Genomic DNA, 16,177 nt, shown 5'->3' on the forward strand with positions numbered 1-16,177 from the left:
ACCACACTTACCACAGTATCACACTGTTTTAAGTACAAGGTACAGTTTTTATTTGTAATTTTTTATTTGAGGTTTTGAAGAAGGATCTTTGCCTTGTGCTTCAATGTTGAGACAGGATTTGATTAAAGTGCTTATTTGAAGAGCGCGTTGCAGAGCTAAAGCGTCATATACGCAAGCTCTTTGAAGAAAAAAGGAAGTGCAAGGAAGGATACGTCGTGTAGGGCATACAAGGAAGCATAAAATTTCCTCCTTTTTCTTCTCAAAAGCTACAAGCGCCTTCCTCTGCGTCCACCCTTTCTACGTGTACTATCGGTAGGAATAGGCGTGACATCTTCTATTCTTCCGATCTTTAATCCTGAGCGCGAAAGGGCTCTGAGCGCTGATTGACCGCCTGGTCCTGGACTCTTTGTTTTGTTTCCACCCGTTGCTCTCATTTTAATATGTAAAGCAGTCAACCCCAGTTCCTAAAAAGCAAATGAGTAAAATATGTATAAATAGCATAAAAACTGTAAGTACCTTGCATCTAACAGCTACATCTTGCGCAGCAAGCATAGCAGCATATGGCGAGGACTCATCCCTATCGGCTTTCACTTTCATGCCACCAGTAACTCGGCAAATTGTTTCTTTTCCAGACAAGTCAGTAACATGCTGCAAGAATGGAGAATTAGGGCTTTAAATCTACATCCAAGCAACTGGAAAGGTATTCGAAATTATGACTTACCACGAATGTATCATTAAATGAGGCGAAAATGTGGGCCACGCCGAAAACGTTCTCACCCTCTCTTGCTTGGGGTCCAGCTCCCGGGGGCGCTATCAAGGATGCCTATTAAAATGTGTTGAGTTGCTTGGAGGGGAATTTTCTTTTGATAGCGCTTATCACGAATCGAAATTATGATAGATATCGAGACTCAGACTTACCATACTATGCTTTCAAATTGTTGTGTTAGTGAACGGATCCTAAAAGTTTGGAAGCGCGGATCACTGTTATATGAGCGATTGTGGGGATCCTGCGAGCGCTTTTTTTAAAGTTATTCTTGGGATGTGTGTGGGATTCTCAAACCTTAAATAAATAAATATGAGACGGAAAAGGTGTCCCGCTTCCTCATAAGAGCTACGAAAATTAACAAAGGATTTTATTAGAAGCACGCTTACAACTTCAAAATGGTATGTCTCCGGGATAATCATCATTGATTATGCTAGGCTCTACGGAAGTATTTCGATCTTCAAAAATTGCGCACAAGCTCGCATCTACTCTTTTACGCTTCTTTTTTCTCGAATCTTACGCGTGTTTCTCTGTTTGATCGATTCAAATATAGAGTCATTTACTGGCGAACTTTTGTCTAAGTGTATCTAACAACAAGTTAATTTTACCACAGTCTAGTAAATTTTGGGGTGGAGGCAGTGACTCAAGTGATGACGATTCTTCGAACAGTTCCAGTTATTCCTCCTCTTCAAACGATTCTTCACAAGAGAGCAGTGATAATGGCCCTTCTAAGTAAGATTGCGTATATTATCGATATTTTGTCTCACTATTCGGTCAGGTATTTACAAGATGACTCGTCTGAGAGTTCCGAAGATGAGCGCAGGTTTATACGAAGTACTAAGGTGATAAGTTGAAGTTGTTGCAGGACAGTTGTATCTCACTAAAGATTTAAATAGGACAAGCGCTATGCAGATATGCGAAAGCTTTCAGAAAGCATAATTGAGAAATTAAATCATGGCGACTGGGTCTCAATTGTAGTTTTATACGAGAATTTTAACAAACAGCTAGAGAAAACACGACGTATTGGAGCTTCGGCTAGAGTTCCCAAATTCTACTACAGGACTTTAGGGACTCTCGAGGAGAATATTATAGTGGCACATGAAAATAACGTTGCGAAGAGCATGTCATCTTCCAACGCAAAGGCATTTACTTCACTGCGTCAACGTCTTAAAAAATATTTGAAACACATAGACTCCGAGATGTGCCAATTTCGTACTTCTCCAGATAGTTCAGAGGAAGAGTTACACTCAGAGGCCTTAGGCCGGACTGAAAAAAATTTAGAGCGCGAAGCTTCTGAAAAAAAGGTTGACTTTTTCAAGGCCGATGCGAAAGATATAAGCTTTGAGATGGTAGATGAAAAGATGAAAGAAATTGTATTGTTGCGAGGAAAGAAGGGTACAAATCGTAGCGAGGCTGTTGAGATGTTAACTAAACTGATATCATATGCAAAATGTATACCACAGGAGGTTGAAATACTTATGAATACAGTAAGTGCTCAGTTTGATATAGCTGGAAGTATGGCGGTGCACATGGCAGTACCAGTATGGAAAGATTGTGTAAAAAATGTCCTTAGGATTGTTGCATTACTCCGAGACAGTCCACAAATTAGTCTTGCAGATCACACCGATGTTGATTGTAGGCCATCAGGAGATGAAATTATCAAAGGTGCACCCATTATTTTTCAAGGATCAATTTGTGGTTATACTGAGCGTCTCGATGATGAATTTTTTAAATCGCTTCAATGCATAGACCCGCACTCAAAAGAGTACGTATCTCGACTGAAAGATGAAAGTCTGCTGTTAGCTTTGATTGATAATGTCATGAAGTTCTCTCAAGGCAGTGATGACATTTCTTCTGTGGTCAAAATGAACCTCAGATACTTGGAGCATGTTTACTACAAGCCCGATGAAGTCTATGAGACTATATGTAGTTTGATTCCCTCCGAAAGTCAACTTCCACTTTCACAAGAAGAATCAGTAGTTTCGAACTATTGCAAGAGTAATGAGCCTCATAAGAGTAAGCGCACGATGAAGATTTATGCACTTACTAGTTTCTTGTTGAAGCATGGAGATGAACGAGCCAGGGCTCGCGCTATATTGTGTGAAATCTTCAATGAAGCTTCTGTTGGGAACTTTTCAAATGCTCATGATAAATTACTTATGTCTCAGCTTCAAGGTAGTATATCTCATGCAGATATAAGCACTCAAATATTGTTCAATCGAACTATGGCACAGTTGGGTATTTCCGCGTTTTGTAAGGGCCATTTCTCTGCTTCTCATGCTTGCTTGAATGAACTCTTTTCGGGGGGGAAGGTCAGAGAACTTCTAGCGCAAGGGCTCAACTTGAACCGCTTTCATGATAGAACCATTGAGCAAGAAAAGATCGAAAAAAGAAGACAGTTACCTTTTCACATGCATTTAAATCTCGAGCTATTGGAGAGTATTTTTCTGGTATGTTGCATATTCATTGAAGTTCCAAAACTGACTGGAAGCAAAATTTATCTTGGTCGGATACATAGCAAGTCTTTCACACGGCTAATTGATATTTATGAGCAGCAAACTTTCAACGGACCGGCCGAAAACGTGCGTGAAACGCTGATGTCGGCAACATCATCACTTGTAATTGGAGATTGGCGGCAAGCAATGAAGTTAATTTTGAGTTTGGAAAGCTGGAAATTCCTATCATTGAACAAAGATGATGCTTTGAATTATGTAATCCAACGTCTCAAAGAGGAAGGGCTTCGTATTTTTTTACTGCAGTACGCAGCACAATATGCATCTGCAAGTTTCCAAGTCTTGAGTGAGATGTTTGAACTGTCTTTTTCATCGGTCTATTCAGTTATTTGCTCTATGATCTCGTGCGACAATTTATTGGGGAGTTGTGACCTTTCTTCCAGATGCATTTTGGTAACACATGAGGACCTCAATAGTCTGCAAGAAATATGCACTTCATTTGTGGATAAGTTATCGTACATGAACGAATCCAATGACTTAGCTCTCAACTCCCACCTCGGCGCAAATATCGTTGAGTATCAACAAGAAGAGGAATATGCAGTGAGCAGATCTAGAAGGTACAGTCGCAATTTTCCATTAGATCCAGACGAAAGCAATGCTAAAGTTGGTCGTGGCAAACAGCGTGGAATGTCAAAATTTTCTCGCAGTAGTGTCGATATTTCCAGCGAGGGAAATTATAGAGGAAAAGCAAGGAATTTGAAGGCAACTGAGTTTGCTCAGCGAAGTGGAAAATTTGCTCAACGCAAACGAGAAGATTATCATGATCGTTCTGATAGGTTGGTTCCCTTATTTTCGAGTACCTCAACGAATCTTTTATGGCAGCATAAATGAAGGTTTTCTTAATTCAGTGTGAAAAGTGATCAGTCCTAAATTCGCAGAGAATAACAGGCAGTAATTTTGATAAATTGTTGTGGGCTAATTGTTGAAATGCAACAAAGGAAGAATTTTTAAACACTCGAAGCATGTCCCCCCATCATATATAGACAAACAAAAAAATCCACATCATCATATTTTCAAAAAATACTAATGACACCATCAACTATCCTATACTTTTGATCTTGCGCAATGCACTCAGATAGCCACATAAGATTTCTGACCTCTTGCTCTCTGAGTTTCAAATATGCATAGAAGATACCATAGTGAAACTGTTGCGCAAACATAGAGCTACACTTCATAACTTCTGTTTCGTAGAATACCTAACACTCGTGACTTTAATAATAATAGAACCGAAAAACAACGCAATATTACCTTGTCTATATTCATTTCTTCACTTGTGGACTTCTGCAAAATATTTTGGTATGTACTATTGACTATAACGGATACAACTTGCTCAAAATCTCTGCATAGGGCGAGGTCTCGTTGACCTTCGGGATGCATATGACCAAAATCAGAGAATAATTTTTGTCGATCATCCCGAGAAAGTTCAGTTCCGATAGAATTAATTGTAATATTCACTGCACGTCGATCGGCTTCAAAACATAAGATCTCCTTAAAATAGCAGTCAGATTATGAAGATTTTGCATGGAAGTAAAGTTACCTTCATGACCTCCGCAGTCAATCCGCCGAGCATCTGTGATAGTCTGAAAAAATCTTTTAAATATGCCTACATCACAGCATTAATTCTTTAACGAATTAAAGAGAAAATAGGAGACCTTATACAAAGAGTTTCGCAAAATTTCTATATTTACTTCATCAAGATTCTCATCACGGAAACATTCACCAAAATACGCAGAAATCGGTGTATCTACAAGGACAATTCGGTGAAGTTCTCTACACCACCGCGCTTAAAAGGTTTCCGCCATCAAATCGCAAAAATTCCGTACCTTAAATTGCTCACTGCCCCAAGGGATGCAATGGAGTCAAACATTCCAAGTGGGTGACATTTATCTAGTAATTCCTTTCATAAAAGTTCAGAGGGGCTGGGAGACTTAGAAAAAAGTTAAATTTACCGTTACTTCTCTTTCATGCATTGCACCTGTGACCATCAATACAATATTGTCTATCATGTATCCATATTTTAAATATTGCAGAAACGTGGATAGTGGTTCTGCTGCCTTCACCAGACTTGAACCAATTGAAAAGTTGAAAGTAAAAACTCACTTGAGACTCGAAAAAACTAAAATCTTGGACTATCTTTTTCAAACAACACCGTACAATTAAAGATGGATGTGTTGGGGATGCTTCATTTTGTAGTAAAGAACCATAATCTGTACTAGTCTGCCCATCAAAGTTATTTGCTCAAAGTTTGATCTTGAAATTGGTATTACCAGGTAAAGTTTTATGTCCTCCACTGTTTCACATTGTTGCAAATTCGAGTAGTCTTCCGTACGAAGGAATCCTCCCACACATCCTCGCACAGTAGCCTCAAGAAAACCATCTTTCGTGTTGAACATTTTTACTGTCCTTAAACTAAACTCTAATTTATCCTACCTACAATCATCACGGATGATTGTTTAGGGTGTATGTTTCTGGATGTTTCTGGGCTTTTTTTAAAAATAAAAAGAGACACAGCCTCTAACCTCGCTTCATGCAAAGTGTGTGTTCGTCGTACAAGCAGAAAAAGCGCTTAACAAGATAAGTAGATTATAACAAGCAGCTGAAGGCATGACAAGGAAAAATGGAAAATAATTAGTTACAAGCTCACAACACTTCAACATACTTAAAATAACTAGCGTGCCCGTCATCCGTTAAAGTTATTTCAACAAAAAGGTGTTAGTACAACACAAACAAGTATGAGACTACTCAAATACTCAAATCGATTGTTCTGGGATAATCTGCAGTTTTGCAGTCTATTTCTATTTGAGAAAGTATATGCATAATTTCGCCAGAAATACTTTGGAGTCTTTGAACGCACCCTGAGTATTCTGTGACTCTGATCAATTTAAGTTCATGCAAAACCGAAATCTGAAGTATTTTCCGAAGCTCGTTTCGAACTATTGTTCTTCTCGCGAGGTCCAAAGACAGCCTGCTTCTATGATGGAAAACTATAAGCTCACCATGGAATTAGCAAATTTAAGTGAACGTCGAAAAGAAAAGATAACGGATAACTGCATTCACTTGAGTTTTCTGCAACAAAATTTAGTCACATTATTCTCCGGCTGCGGAGCCATTGTTCATCCCAAAAGAGCCGATTTTGTTGCGAACACAAATGAACTACTAGATAGAGTAAACCTTAAATTTTTGTTATTTAAAATGAAAGCGCATCCGTGCGGGAAAGAGCTGCTGCTCAAGCGTCCAAGGATATCTCAAACTATACTGGACGAGGCGTGGTTATGTGAAGGCCATACATTTGGGGGGGCATATGCTCAATTTATGGGAACTCGTTCCTTTTATCCAGCAGAACGTCCGACTGTAAGATTTATTGCCAGCTCAGATTTAGGTTATGTAGCGCTGAGAATGCGCGAATCTCATGATTTCTGGCATGTATTATTTGGATGTTCCACTAGTGTCATCTCAGAGTTGCAGCTAAAGCTGATAGAGTTTCGCTACACAAATTCGCCTTCAGCTGGATTATCATATTTCTTAGCACCAGTTCGTTTGGGTTTACGTGACCGAAGATACTTCTCAAACTTCTCTGTTTCGCATGCGCACGTACCAATTGATGCAAATAAGTTGATATTTTCCACTCTTGAGGAACGACTCCGTGTTCCGCTAAACTCTCTAAGGAAGGAGCTACTCGTTGATATTTGATGAGAGAGGGTCCGCTGCGTCGATTCACATGTTCCTTTTTTGTATAATTTTAAAGAACAAAGCGTTTTTCATGCTCTAAGTTCTTAATAGCACTTGATGCGAATATGGGTGATTGTGAGATATTGTGGACTTGGCTTCTCCAAAAAGTTGGACTATGAATATGTGTGGAAGTACTTAAGTTATGGTATAAGTCAAAGAAGAGGATAAGATAGCCTGTGAATGACTTAATGAGTATACAACTAATGAGTATACAACTTCAAAGAATAATATACGAAATTATCAATACCACATTCTAAAAGAAATCTTGCAGCACGGATTAGATGTTCTATGCTAACGTGTTGTGTTCACTTCTTCCCGGCTTTTTTATCTACAAGTTAGATTTTTTCACTACTAGTCTATTTTTTATTTTCTCTTCGAAGCAAGTTTGGAGTAAGGAAGTACGGTTCGTACTAATGAAAGCTGCTGCTTACCAAGCTCAATAACATGGCTCAAACGGTTCTTACGTGAGGAAGATTTCGGCCCGTTCAAGTGTGCTTTTCCTGGGCGTCGGTGTAAAACCTAGTCACGCGTTTTTTTTAGATAAGAAATTTGCGATTTCACAGGGGAACTTACCTTGCCACTAGGGGTTACTTTATACCGTTTCGATGCTGATTTACGAGTCTTCGTTTTGCTAGCGTTTACTTCGAATGTATATTTTTCTGCATTTAAGATGTTTTTCAAGTTCGGGAAGGAAAGTTCGCTTTCACTCTTGACGTAATTGCGTTGCGTCAACGACTGACCGCTCTTTTTTTGGGCCAAAATTCCTTTAGGTTTCGCTTGAAGCGCAATAGTGTTGAGAAGTGATGATATCATCGGCATTGGAATCTTATTAGATCACTAACAAAATGGAATGAATTTTATAAAACACGCAACTTTGGAACTCGCGTTTACAGAAGGGAAGTGTGAGGTCAACTTTCAGTTTTTCTTTTTTTTAGTACGGATAGGATCCCCAACTGCCCAACAGCTGCAACATCGTTTTTTTTTCTATTGATTAGGGTTTCATAGTAGGCGATCTCCGGACAATTTTTGATTTTTTGATCTTAGAAAAGATCTTTTTCTACCACCCGTCACTTATCCCTTTCTTCTTGACGAGCGCCTGTTTACAGTCGTAAGAGTTAATAAGTGGAATATTCTATCCGATTATCGTACCATATTACTACCTCGTAAATAATCATCCAATTATTGACATAATTTTATAGAGATGTCTTTCGCAACTACGCAGCAAATAAAGCAGGTCGGGTAAGTCACGCACTTTTTTCTTTACTTCCTGATTCAAGCGCTAAAACAATTTTCGATATTTTCTCGAACTCTTCGAATGAAATACCAACTTTCAATATTGATTCATATTTCTTTCTAAATTCGTGGTAAAATACGCTTACCATGATGTATTTGTCTTTGTTGTAGCTCCAAACTCCTTTCGGGTACGAACGTCACTTCGAAAAAAAGCACAGTTTCGCAAAAATCTAGATCGAGGATTTTGACTACTGTAAGAGCTTCCGGGAAAGCTCTCGATGGTCGCAAACTTCGCGTTGCTGTCATCGGTGGTGGTCCAGCAGGTGCATGTGCCGCGGAAACTTTAGCCAAGGGCGGCTGTGAGACTTTTCTTGTCGAACGTAAGATGGATAACTGCAAACCATGTGGTGGCGCAATCCCCCTGTGTATGGTAGGAGAGTTTGACTTGCCAGAAGAGATCATAGATCGTAAAGTTACAAAGATGAAGATGATTTCTCCTTCGAACCGCGCGGTTGATGTCGGTCAGACTTTGAATGATAAAGAATACATTGGTATGTGTCGTCGTGAAGTTATGGATGACTTTTTGCGGAAACGGGCGAAAGCTTTAGGAGCAAATCTTATTAATGGCCTATTCATGAAAATTGACGACCCCGGGGTGAATAGTGGACCAATTACTTTACACTATAATGACTATGAAGGTGATTCGAAAACCGGAATTCCGAAAACGATTGAGGTAGATGCCGTTATTGGAGCTGATGGTGCGAATTCAAGAGTTGCGAAGTGCATCGATGCTGGCGAGTATGACTACGCCATCGCTTTTCAAGAGCGTATCAAGATACCAGATGCTAAGATGGATTATTACAAAAATCTTGCGGAAATGTATGTTGGAGATGACGTCAGCCCAGATTTCTATGGCTGGGTTTTTCCCAAGTATGACCACGTTGCTGTGGGTACAGGGACTGTTGTGAATAAGACAGCCATCAAGCAGTATCAGACTGCCATGCGAAACCGAGCTGAGGATAAGTGTGCTGGTGGGAAAATTATCAGAGTCGAAGCGCATCCAATTCCAGAACACCCTCGTCCGAACCGTGTTCGAGGGCGAGTAGCACTCGTCGGAGATGCGGCTGGGTATGTCACCAAGTGCTCTGGTGAGGGCATTTACTTCGCTGCAAAGAGTGGACGAATGGCTGCAGAAGCTATCGTTGAACAATCCATGAATGGTACCAAGGAAATCGATGAATCTGATCTCCGTGTTTATTTAGACAAATGGGACAGGAAGTATTGGGCAACCTACAAGGTCCTCGATATTTTACAGAAAGTATTTTACCGATCGAACCCTGCACGAGAAGCCTTTGTTGAGATGTGCGCGGATGAGTACGTGCAAAAGATGACTTTTGATTCATATCTCTACAAGACTGTGGTTCCAGGTAACCCACTTGATGATGGAAAGCTTCTTGTTAACACTATTGGAAGTCTTGTTCGGGCCACGGCGTTGCGAAACGCCTCAAAATCTGGAGTTGCTAGCATCTAAATCACTCTTAGTGAATACAAGCTTAATATTTCATCTCACCATTAATTTTCTTTTCTTTTCTAAGACAATGCCATACCCACAAATATGAGAAAGGGCTCCCGCACAAGACCATAAGTTCCACTCACCCCTGCTTGTACTATAAAAATTTGCCCTTTTATAATACTTGAATTTCTACAAGCCTCCAATATACACTAACTTGAGCCGGTTCAAGCGGTGCTCGGAGCTTTCACAAGGTTCCTTTGTTAATGATCTATATACGGTACCTAGGTACCTAGGTACCAGAATAAAAATATATTTCTAGTAATCTTCTTTAGATCAAGCTTTCACCAGTTTCTTCGAAAATATTCCTAGCCGAAAAGATCGCAGATTTTCTTTCTTTCTTTCTCGAACTGAGCCTTTCAAAGAAGGGCCTTAACTACTTGTGAACTTCGATAGAAAAAATAGGTTGAAGTTAACTAGCTTCTTCAATTCGCGGAGCTGATCAGTTTGATATCTTGAACGCTGCAAATTATCTAAGTATAAAGTATTCGAGGAGATAGTAATTCATACCCCTTCTATCGTTCGTATTGAAAACTCTAACTTTTTTTCAGAATGTCTATACTTTGAAGTAAAGGAGGCCTATAAATTCCCAAATAAGCTCAAGACAAAAAGGAAGAAAATTCTAGTCAAACATTTTTTAACAGCTCCATATTCTCAGGAAACACGAGTCGTGCCGCGAGCTCTTCGATTTCTGAATTTTCCACGAGTTTCATGTCGTCGGCTTGGCGTAGTGCAAATATAAGAAATGCTAAAAATTAAAGTTAGGGGAGTAGTACTTATGTTTAGGGTGTAATCTATTATTGGGAAAAGAGATTTTGGCCTGGATTCTGAAGGAAAATCCTCTTTACTTTTCGAGGATATAACTTTTACCTTTCCTTCACCATAGGTCTGTGTAGATACAAATAAGAGTGGAACTTGCTTGCTTGTCTATTTAAAACGCAATTCTCGTTTTTAAAGATCACAAGCCTTCAACGTCGTTCCTCGAAGTTCAGGGCTGTATAATAGAGAATATAATTAGACCAAGACTTCCCAGCTGAACGAGAGATTTATTCGATTGATACCAACCGAGGTTGTATGACTAACACGATCGATGAATATGATGTACTGGTTTACCCAGGATTTCTTCGCAGAAACGTAGCAAAATGGAATGAAGACGGTAGTTTTGCACCCCTTGTACGCGCCCGCGGGTATAAGGGCGATACTTTCATTTTACAGCTAAAAACGAACGAAGTGGACTGTGATATAACTGAAATTGAAGCAAACCTCGGTCTGAATGGGAAAAGATTGAATTCTACGCGGAAACCAAACATATGACATACTTTAGCTTGTTGCACTGTTTAGTTCGAATTCATTCTTGTTATAACGAGGTGCTTTACGTACCCTGCTTTGGTTATACTCACTATTCATTTGAATTTGGTCGACATTTAATTGAACTATACTAGTAGTTTGAACACACTAATACTATCAGAATACTTCTCAGTTTACGACTATAAAAAAGTTTCGTCACTTCTTTGTGCACTATGTTTATAGTTCTTAATCAAAACAATCAAACCTTTCACTTGTTTAGAAGTGAATCAATATCGGGGACTATGTCCTTATTTTCAAACTTTGGCGAGTATCTCTTAAATGGCACTCCTTCTTTATCAATTAAAAATTTTTCAAAGTTCCAAGAAACATCATTTCGACGCACTGGCGACCATTGTATAGGTTTATCATTAGGTTGTGTTTTATAGATAAAATCCGAACCCGTTCCTCCACGATCATCGCATGGATAGGGAATAGAGTCTTTCAAAAACGTCCATAAGGCCTCTTGCTCGTCGCCATTCACAACTGATTTTGTCATTAGTTGAAACTTGGGAGCATAACCGTCACCAGGTCTTACATACTTTAACGTGTTGAGGAGTTCAAAATCCTTTTCATAACACTGATGTCCAAATTGGTTACAAGGAAATCCAAGTATGATAAGATCTTCTCCATATTTTTCTGCCAGGGTGTTCAATTGAATAAAATCCCTAACAGTTGTGCCTCACATAGTAGCTACATTGTTTATAAGGACAACTTTCCCTCTAAATTTAGAATAGGATATTTCTGCACCTTCCGTAGGATTCTCACGCGTACCGCCTCCGAGAGTTTTTCCCGAGAAATCGTGAAACGTAGTAGCTTGGATAGAAACCTAGATAGTTTTGAAGTTATCAAAATATGAAAAAAGAAAAGTTTCCAGACAAGAGTAACAGTACCGTGGTATTTTTCTTCATGCAACTAGACTGGGCTCGGTGTCTCCATTTTCGAATGGAAGGATGGGACGGTGTCACTGCGTGCTTCTGAATAAGCGCCATCATTTATGATCCTTGGTCTTCAACTGTCTTAATCTGCTTCAAAAGAGAATAGCACAAAACCCTAAATAATATTTTTGAAGGGTTTGGGACGTGAGGCTGATGAAAATTGGAGTGAGGAAGAAGTTCGTGCACACAAACTGACCACACTTCCCCTCAGCGTTCCGAACTTTATTAAGATTATTGATTCAGATGTCGGGACAAATTGCAGTTGGACTCAAAAAGGGTCACAAGGTGGACAAGCGCGAGACTCTCCTCAAGCCAGGAGCGCGTAAAGGGGTATACTTCTTTTTGGGGTTTTTTCTTTTTCACCGCTAATTTTTGTTTTGTGCAGCGCTGCGGTAAGCGAGTAAAACTAATCCGTGATCTCGTGCGGGATGTTGCCGGAACAGCGCCGTATGAAAAAAGAATGATGGAATTGCTTAAGACGGGACGCGATAAGAGAGCTTTAAAACTATCGAAAAGAAAGGTGAGCGAAATTCTATCAAACATTTCTGTGGGACTTTCTACAAGAAAAGTAAACTTGTGTGTACTTATGAGATGCTGACTTTTTACTCTTTAGCTTGGTACGCATGTTCGCGGAAAAAAGAAACGTGAAGAAATTGGTAATCTCATTCGTAAGATGTCTGCGAAACGTGCATAAGATAGCATAAATTGAATAGCATGTGTAGTAATACTTCTGTGAAGATTAGGCAGTGTCAACCGTCTATATTTAAGAAGAGTATAATGAGTATCTACGAGTTGTCGCTCAATGAAGTTGAAGGATAGGAATAGAACCTTTCAATGCAAGTAAAGATAATCATTAAATCTGGAGAGAAGAAGAATAGTATCGCGGAAATTTTACCAACTTTCTCCCGAGGAAATAAAATTCCTTTAGGTCACGAACTCTTTCATTTCAACTAAATCAAAGGAGGGATCACGAGAGATATTCGTGTTCGTGTTGTATTTTTACATCGTGAAAGATATCTATCTTAAACCAGTTGGAGTGGCTATACTTCGACTTCTTGCTCTTTTTCTCCCTTCCATACCACAACTTCTGCACACGAAAATGTCAAAATCCAAGCAGAATAGAATGCACCATATGATAGCACCAAAAAATTAAAAACTAAAAAAGCGAGTTCTCCTTTTCGACATTTCGAGCTCGAAGCGTGAGAGAGTGAGACTATAACGCCAACTTCCTTTGACGAATAGTCTCCTAGAGACACTTATTTCTAATCAGTCAATGTTAGGTACGAACGGACTTGCGTAGACCTAAGGTATAATTACATATGTCACACGACTTGAGCTCCCGCTCAATGGGAAATACTCCAAAAATAATTATTCGAGATGCCACTAGCGATTTTGTGAAATTTACGCTTTCAAATACCTGCTTAAGTGTGGCTAATGCTGTTCGACGAGTCGCGATAGCTGAAGTACCGACCGTAGCAATCGATCTTGTCGAGATTGTTGAAAATTCTAGTGTTCTTTGTGATGAGTTCATCGCACATCGTCTTGGATTGGTACCACTCGTCAGCGACTCTGCCTCGGACTATATGCTTCCTTCCGAATACGTTGGTGAAGATGAAGCAAAAATAAATGTGCACTTAAATCTGGCAGTCAAGTGTTCCTCCGACCACACTTTAGATGTCACCACAAATCATTTAATTTGCGCAGACGCAAAATTTTTACCGGTGAACTTTCATCCAATAGACTCTGACTCGAACAAACAGGAACCTCCCGGAGTTCTCATAGTTAAACTTCGAAAAAATCAGGAGTTAGTAGTTAAGTGCATAGCGCGGAAAGGAATAGGCAAAGATCACGCAAAGTGGTCTCCGGTAGCGACTGCAGTCTACAAATGCGAACCAGAATTATATCTGAATGAAGAACTGACAAATAAATTGACAGGTATTTTGTTAACTTCATAATCAAATCTCTTTTATAAACATTTTTGAACACAAGATCGTGAAAAACTTGAGCTTGTCAACAGTTGTCCAATTCCAATTTTGAGATTGAATCAGCATACGAAATCTCTCGAAATTGAAAGGAACGATTCTTACGCATATGATGATGAGTGCATAAAAAAGGTACGAGCTTGAAATTTTTTACACGAGTTTTACACAAGTACAATAGGCTGAGGAGTTTGGGAAAGGCAAAATTGTCGAGATAAAAGCCAAGGAAGACACGTTCAACTTTTTTCTTGAAGGAACTGGGGTTTTGAGACCGGGACGTATTGTACTTCATACGTTCAAAATTCTACTTTCGAAACTAGATAGTATCAAGGTAATTTATTTTCTTATGAAGTGAGAAGAAATAATTAAGTTTTGCAGGTGGGTTTGGAATTGATTGAGAGAGAAAGTTAGTTTGTTTAGTTGAATCACAAAAAATACTCTTTCCTCTTTCCAAAAAGCAAATACTCTGTTGTTGCGGTCAAAACTTACACATTTCTACCACTAAGCGCAAAAGTTTTTAAAAGCAATGTTTCTTCATCCCTCTTGTACTCACTTTCTCTGAGATTACAATTGGCATCATCTTGTAAATGTGCATCATACCGCGTTTGACCGTGCCGAAAAAAAAAAGGGAACAGTGCAAATCTTTTCAAAAACTCTCCTTCTAAATAGTTACCTCCATACAGAAAGAGTGCAAAAAGATATAATAGTTGTAATGAGGAAATTATTCCTTTTCTATACGAGATCAGGAAAACACAAGCCAGATGTTCATAGAAACACCACTGAATTGAATCGCGGGAAGCATGAAGTCCCTCTTGGAGTAGTTCAGCACTGATTGAATCAAAAAATATATTCAACACTTCATAATTTTTAGAACCAGGAGTGAACACAGTGTTCAGCAAAATTCGATCATTTTGGCACGATTTCGTACTCAATAGCAAAAGACAAGCTTTTACACTCCACATCTCCGCATTTGAAAGGAAATCCATCTGCTGTATGACAAAGAATTTGATTCGCGCTGTCCATTTGTATTGAGCAAGTAATCCAAGAAATCTCTGTGGAAGTGAGGACGAATCTTTCAAATATACCGCTGCTGCTGTGAACAACTTCAGGATTCTTTTCTCTGCTCTAAAATTAATCTTTTGGAATTCCGAAAGTATTATGTCAGAACTAGAATCTAAACGTATTTGCAATTTATTTGCTCGTTGAAGTTCTACACGAAGGCAGTCCAACCACATTATCAACTTTTTGGAGCATTGTCTCAAGGCACGTTGATAAATACTGATATGGAAAGAATTTCCAGAGCAAAGTCGCTCTCGCATACTTGCATAAGACCATAAGCCAGTCGAATTTGGATGGTAGCGTAAAGCGAGTGAAATAGCCCTAGATGACGTCGCTTTGCTACCGTGAGTATGGCAGAAGAAGAGGAAACTGAACCATACTCTCAGTGAATTCGAATTCTTCTGTATACAGCGCTGATAGAGGCGAAAGATTTTCCGTGTGCTCGCTCTCTGTGTACTGGAATTCGAAGAAGACTTCGAAAGATCTTTTCGCACGAAAGCAAGAAGACATTTTTCAAATTCAATATATTTCAAATATTCTTCTACCTTCACGTTTGCACACTGTAGTTTTTCCTCGAAGTGCGCCCGTTGCTTTGCAATAACTTTTAAATCAGTACCACTTAACAAGTTTTCTTTTTCTAAAATTTCAAAATCTGAGACTACTATCTCGTAGAAGTCCATGAATTAACAGCAGTTGCAGTTACAAAATGTGAAAGAGCGACTAACTTATAGCGAGAGTTATATTGATTTTTTGATTTCGAACAAAAAGGCTTTGAAATTACCCTTGAACTTTTTTTACTAAAGCTGCAGAGCTGCGTTCTAATACTATTTAATTGAGACGAAGTTTCATGGAGAACGAATCAAAATACTTCCACAAGAGATAACTACACAGTGATAACCTAACGATTCCGATACTGCGTAAACAAATTGACACGGAAGGCAGTTCTTCTAAATATGCGGCTCCTAGACGAATTTTACACTGTGTCTACATTTTTTTTTTGATATACGGAAGGCTGGCTGGCCGGCAGCTGGCTGCGTGGCTGTTTTTTT

At 39.2% G+C, this 16,177-nt stretch overlaps 11 protein-coding genes across 11 annotated transcripts; 6 read left to right on the forward strand and 5 right to left on the reverse strand.

Moving 5' to 3' along the window:
- Window positions 1-266: 266 nt before the first annotated feature.
- Window positions 267-921, reverse strand: Bathy14g02710 (40S ribosomal protein S14; the record flags this gene model as incomplete). Its single annotated transcript, XM_007509081.1, has 4 exons — window positions 267-464; window positions 508-648; window positions 683-823; window positions 919-921. 4 exons carry the CDS (start codon window positions 919-921, stop codon window positions 267-269), a joined length of 483 nt encoding a protein of 160 aa, XP_007509143.1.
- Window positions 922-1,677: 756 nt separating this feature from the next.
- On the forward strand, window positions 1,678-4,107 carry Bathy14g02720 (predicted protein; the record flags this gene model as incomplete). Its single annotated transcript, XM_007509214.1, has 1 exon — window positions 1,678-4,107. The coding sequence occupies one exon, from the start codon at window positions 1,678-1,680 to the stop codon at window positions 4,105-4,107; it is 2,430 nt and encodes an 809-aa protein (XP_007509276.1).
- Window positions 4,108-4,289: 182 nt separating this feature from the next.
- ATP6V0D1 (V-type proton ATPase subunit d 1) lies at window positions 4,290-5,669 on the reverse strand (the record flags this gene model as incomplete). The annotated part of the gene is made up of 8 exons (XM_007509124.1): window positions 4,290-4,472; window positions 4,525-4,764; window positions 4,814-4,879; window positions 4,929-5,046; window positions 5,100-5,173; window positions 5,226-5,340; window positions 5,384-5,493; window positions 5,544-5,669. 8 exons carry the CDS (start codon window positions 5,667-5,669, stop codon window positions 4,290-4,292), a joined length of 1,032 nt encoding a protein of 343 aa, XP_007509186.1.
- Window positions 5,670-6,165: 496 nt separating this feature from the next.
- On the forward strand, window positions 6,166-6,966 carry Bathy14g02740 (predicted protein; the record flags this gene model as incomplete). The annotated part of the gene is made up of 1 exon (XM_007509188.1): window positions 6,166-6,966. The coding sequence occupies one exon, from the start codon at window positions 6,166-6,168 to the stop codon at window positions 6,964-6,966; it is 801 nt and encodes a 266-aa protein (XP_007509250.1).
- A 402-nt stretch (window positions 6,967-7,368) lies between these two features.
- On the reverse strand, window positions 7,369-7,824 carry Bathy14g02750 (predicted protein; the record flags this gene model as incomplete). Its single annotated transcript, XM_007509242.1, has 2 exons — window positions 7,369-7,524; window positions 7,579-7,824. 2 exons carry the CDS (start codon window positions 7,822-7,824, stop codon window positions 7,369-7,371), a joined length of 402 nt encoding a protein of 133 aa, XP_007509304.1.
- Window positions 7,825-8,206: 382 nt separating this feature from the next.
- Bathy14g02760 (geranylgeranyl reductase) lies at window positions 8,207-9,769 on the forward strand (the record flags this gene model as incomplete). The annotated part of the gene is made up of 2 exons (XM_007509243.1): window positions 8,207-8,244; window positions 8,410-9,769. The coding sequence occupies 2 exons, from the start codon at window positions 8,207-8,209 to the stop codon at window positions 9,767-9,769; spliced, it is 1,398 nt and encodes a 465-aa protein (XP_007509305.1).
- Window positions 9,770-10,882: 1,113 nt separating this feature from the next.
- Bathy14g02770 (predicted protein) lies at window positions 10,883-11,122 on the forward strand (the record flags this gene model as incomplete). Its single annotated transcript, XM_007509016.1, has 1 exon — window positions 10,883-11,122. The coding sequence occupies one exon, from the start codon at window positions 10,883-10,885 to the stop codon at window positions 11,120-11,122; it is 240 nt and encodes a 79-aa protein (XP_007509078.1).
- Window positions 11,123-11,363: 241 nt separating this feature from the next.
- On the reverse strand, window positions 11,364-12,144 carry Bathy14g02780 (glutathione peroxidase; the record flags this gene model as incomplete). Its single annotated transcript, XM_007509284.1, has 2 exons — window positions 11,364-11,820; window positions 12,032-12,144. 2 exons carry the CDS (start codon window positions 12,142-12,144, stop codon window positions 11,364-11,366), a joined length of 570 nt encoding a protein of 189 aa, XP_007509346.1.
- Window positions 12,145-12,333: 189 nt separating this feature from the next.
- RPL36 (60S ribosomal protein L36) lies at window positions 12,334-12,784 on the forward strand (the record flags this gene model as incomplete). The annotated part of the gene is made up of 3 exons (XM_007509030.1): window positions 12,334-12,420; window positions 12,476-12,610; window positions 12,704-12,784. The coding sequence occupies 3 exons, from the start codon at window positions 12,334-12,336 to the stop codon at window positions 12,782-12,784; spliced, it is 303 nt and encodes a 100-aa protein (XP_007509092.1).
- A 652-nt stretch (window positions 12,785-13,436) lies between these two features.
- On the forward strand, window positions 13,437-14,480 carry Bathy14g02800 (DNA-directed RNA polymerase II subunit RPB3; the record flags this gene model as incomplete). The annotated part of the gene is made up of 4 exons (XM_007509263.1): window positions 13,437-14,025; window positions 14,080-14,204; window positions 14,251-14,400; window positions 14,448-14,480. The coding sequence occupies 4 exons, from the start codon at window positions 13,437-13,439 to the stop codon at window positions 14,478-14,480; spliced, it is 897 nt and encodes a 298-aa protein (XP_007509325.1).
- A 74-nt stretch (window positions 14,481-14,554) lies between these two features.
- UTP6 (U3 small nucleolar RNA-associated protein 6) lies at window positions 14,555-15,808 on the reverse strand (the record flags this gene model as incomplete). The annotated part of the gene is made up of 1 exon (XM_007509116.1): window positions 14,555-15,808. The coding sequence occupies one exon, from the start codon at window positions 15,806-15,808 to the stop codon at window positions 14,555-14,557; it is 1,254 nt and encodes a 417-aa protein (XP_007509178.1).
- Window positions 15,809-16,177: the final 369 nt, after the last annotated feature.

Source organism: Bathycoccus prasinos (assembly GCF_002220235.1).
Source record: "Bathycoccus prasinos genomic : Chromosome_14".
NCBI classification, from domain to species: Eukaryota; Viridiplantae; Chlorophyta; class Mamiellophyceae; order Mamiellales; family Bathycoccaceae; genus Bathycoccus; species Bathycoccus prasinos.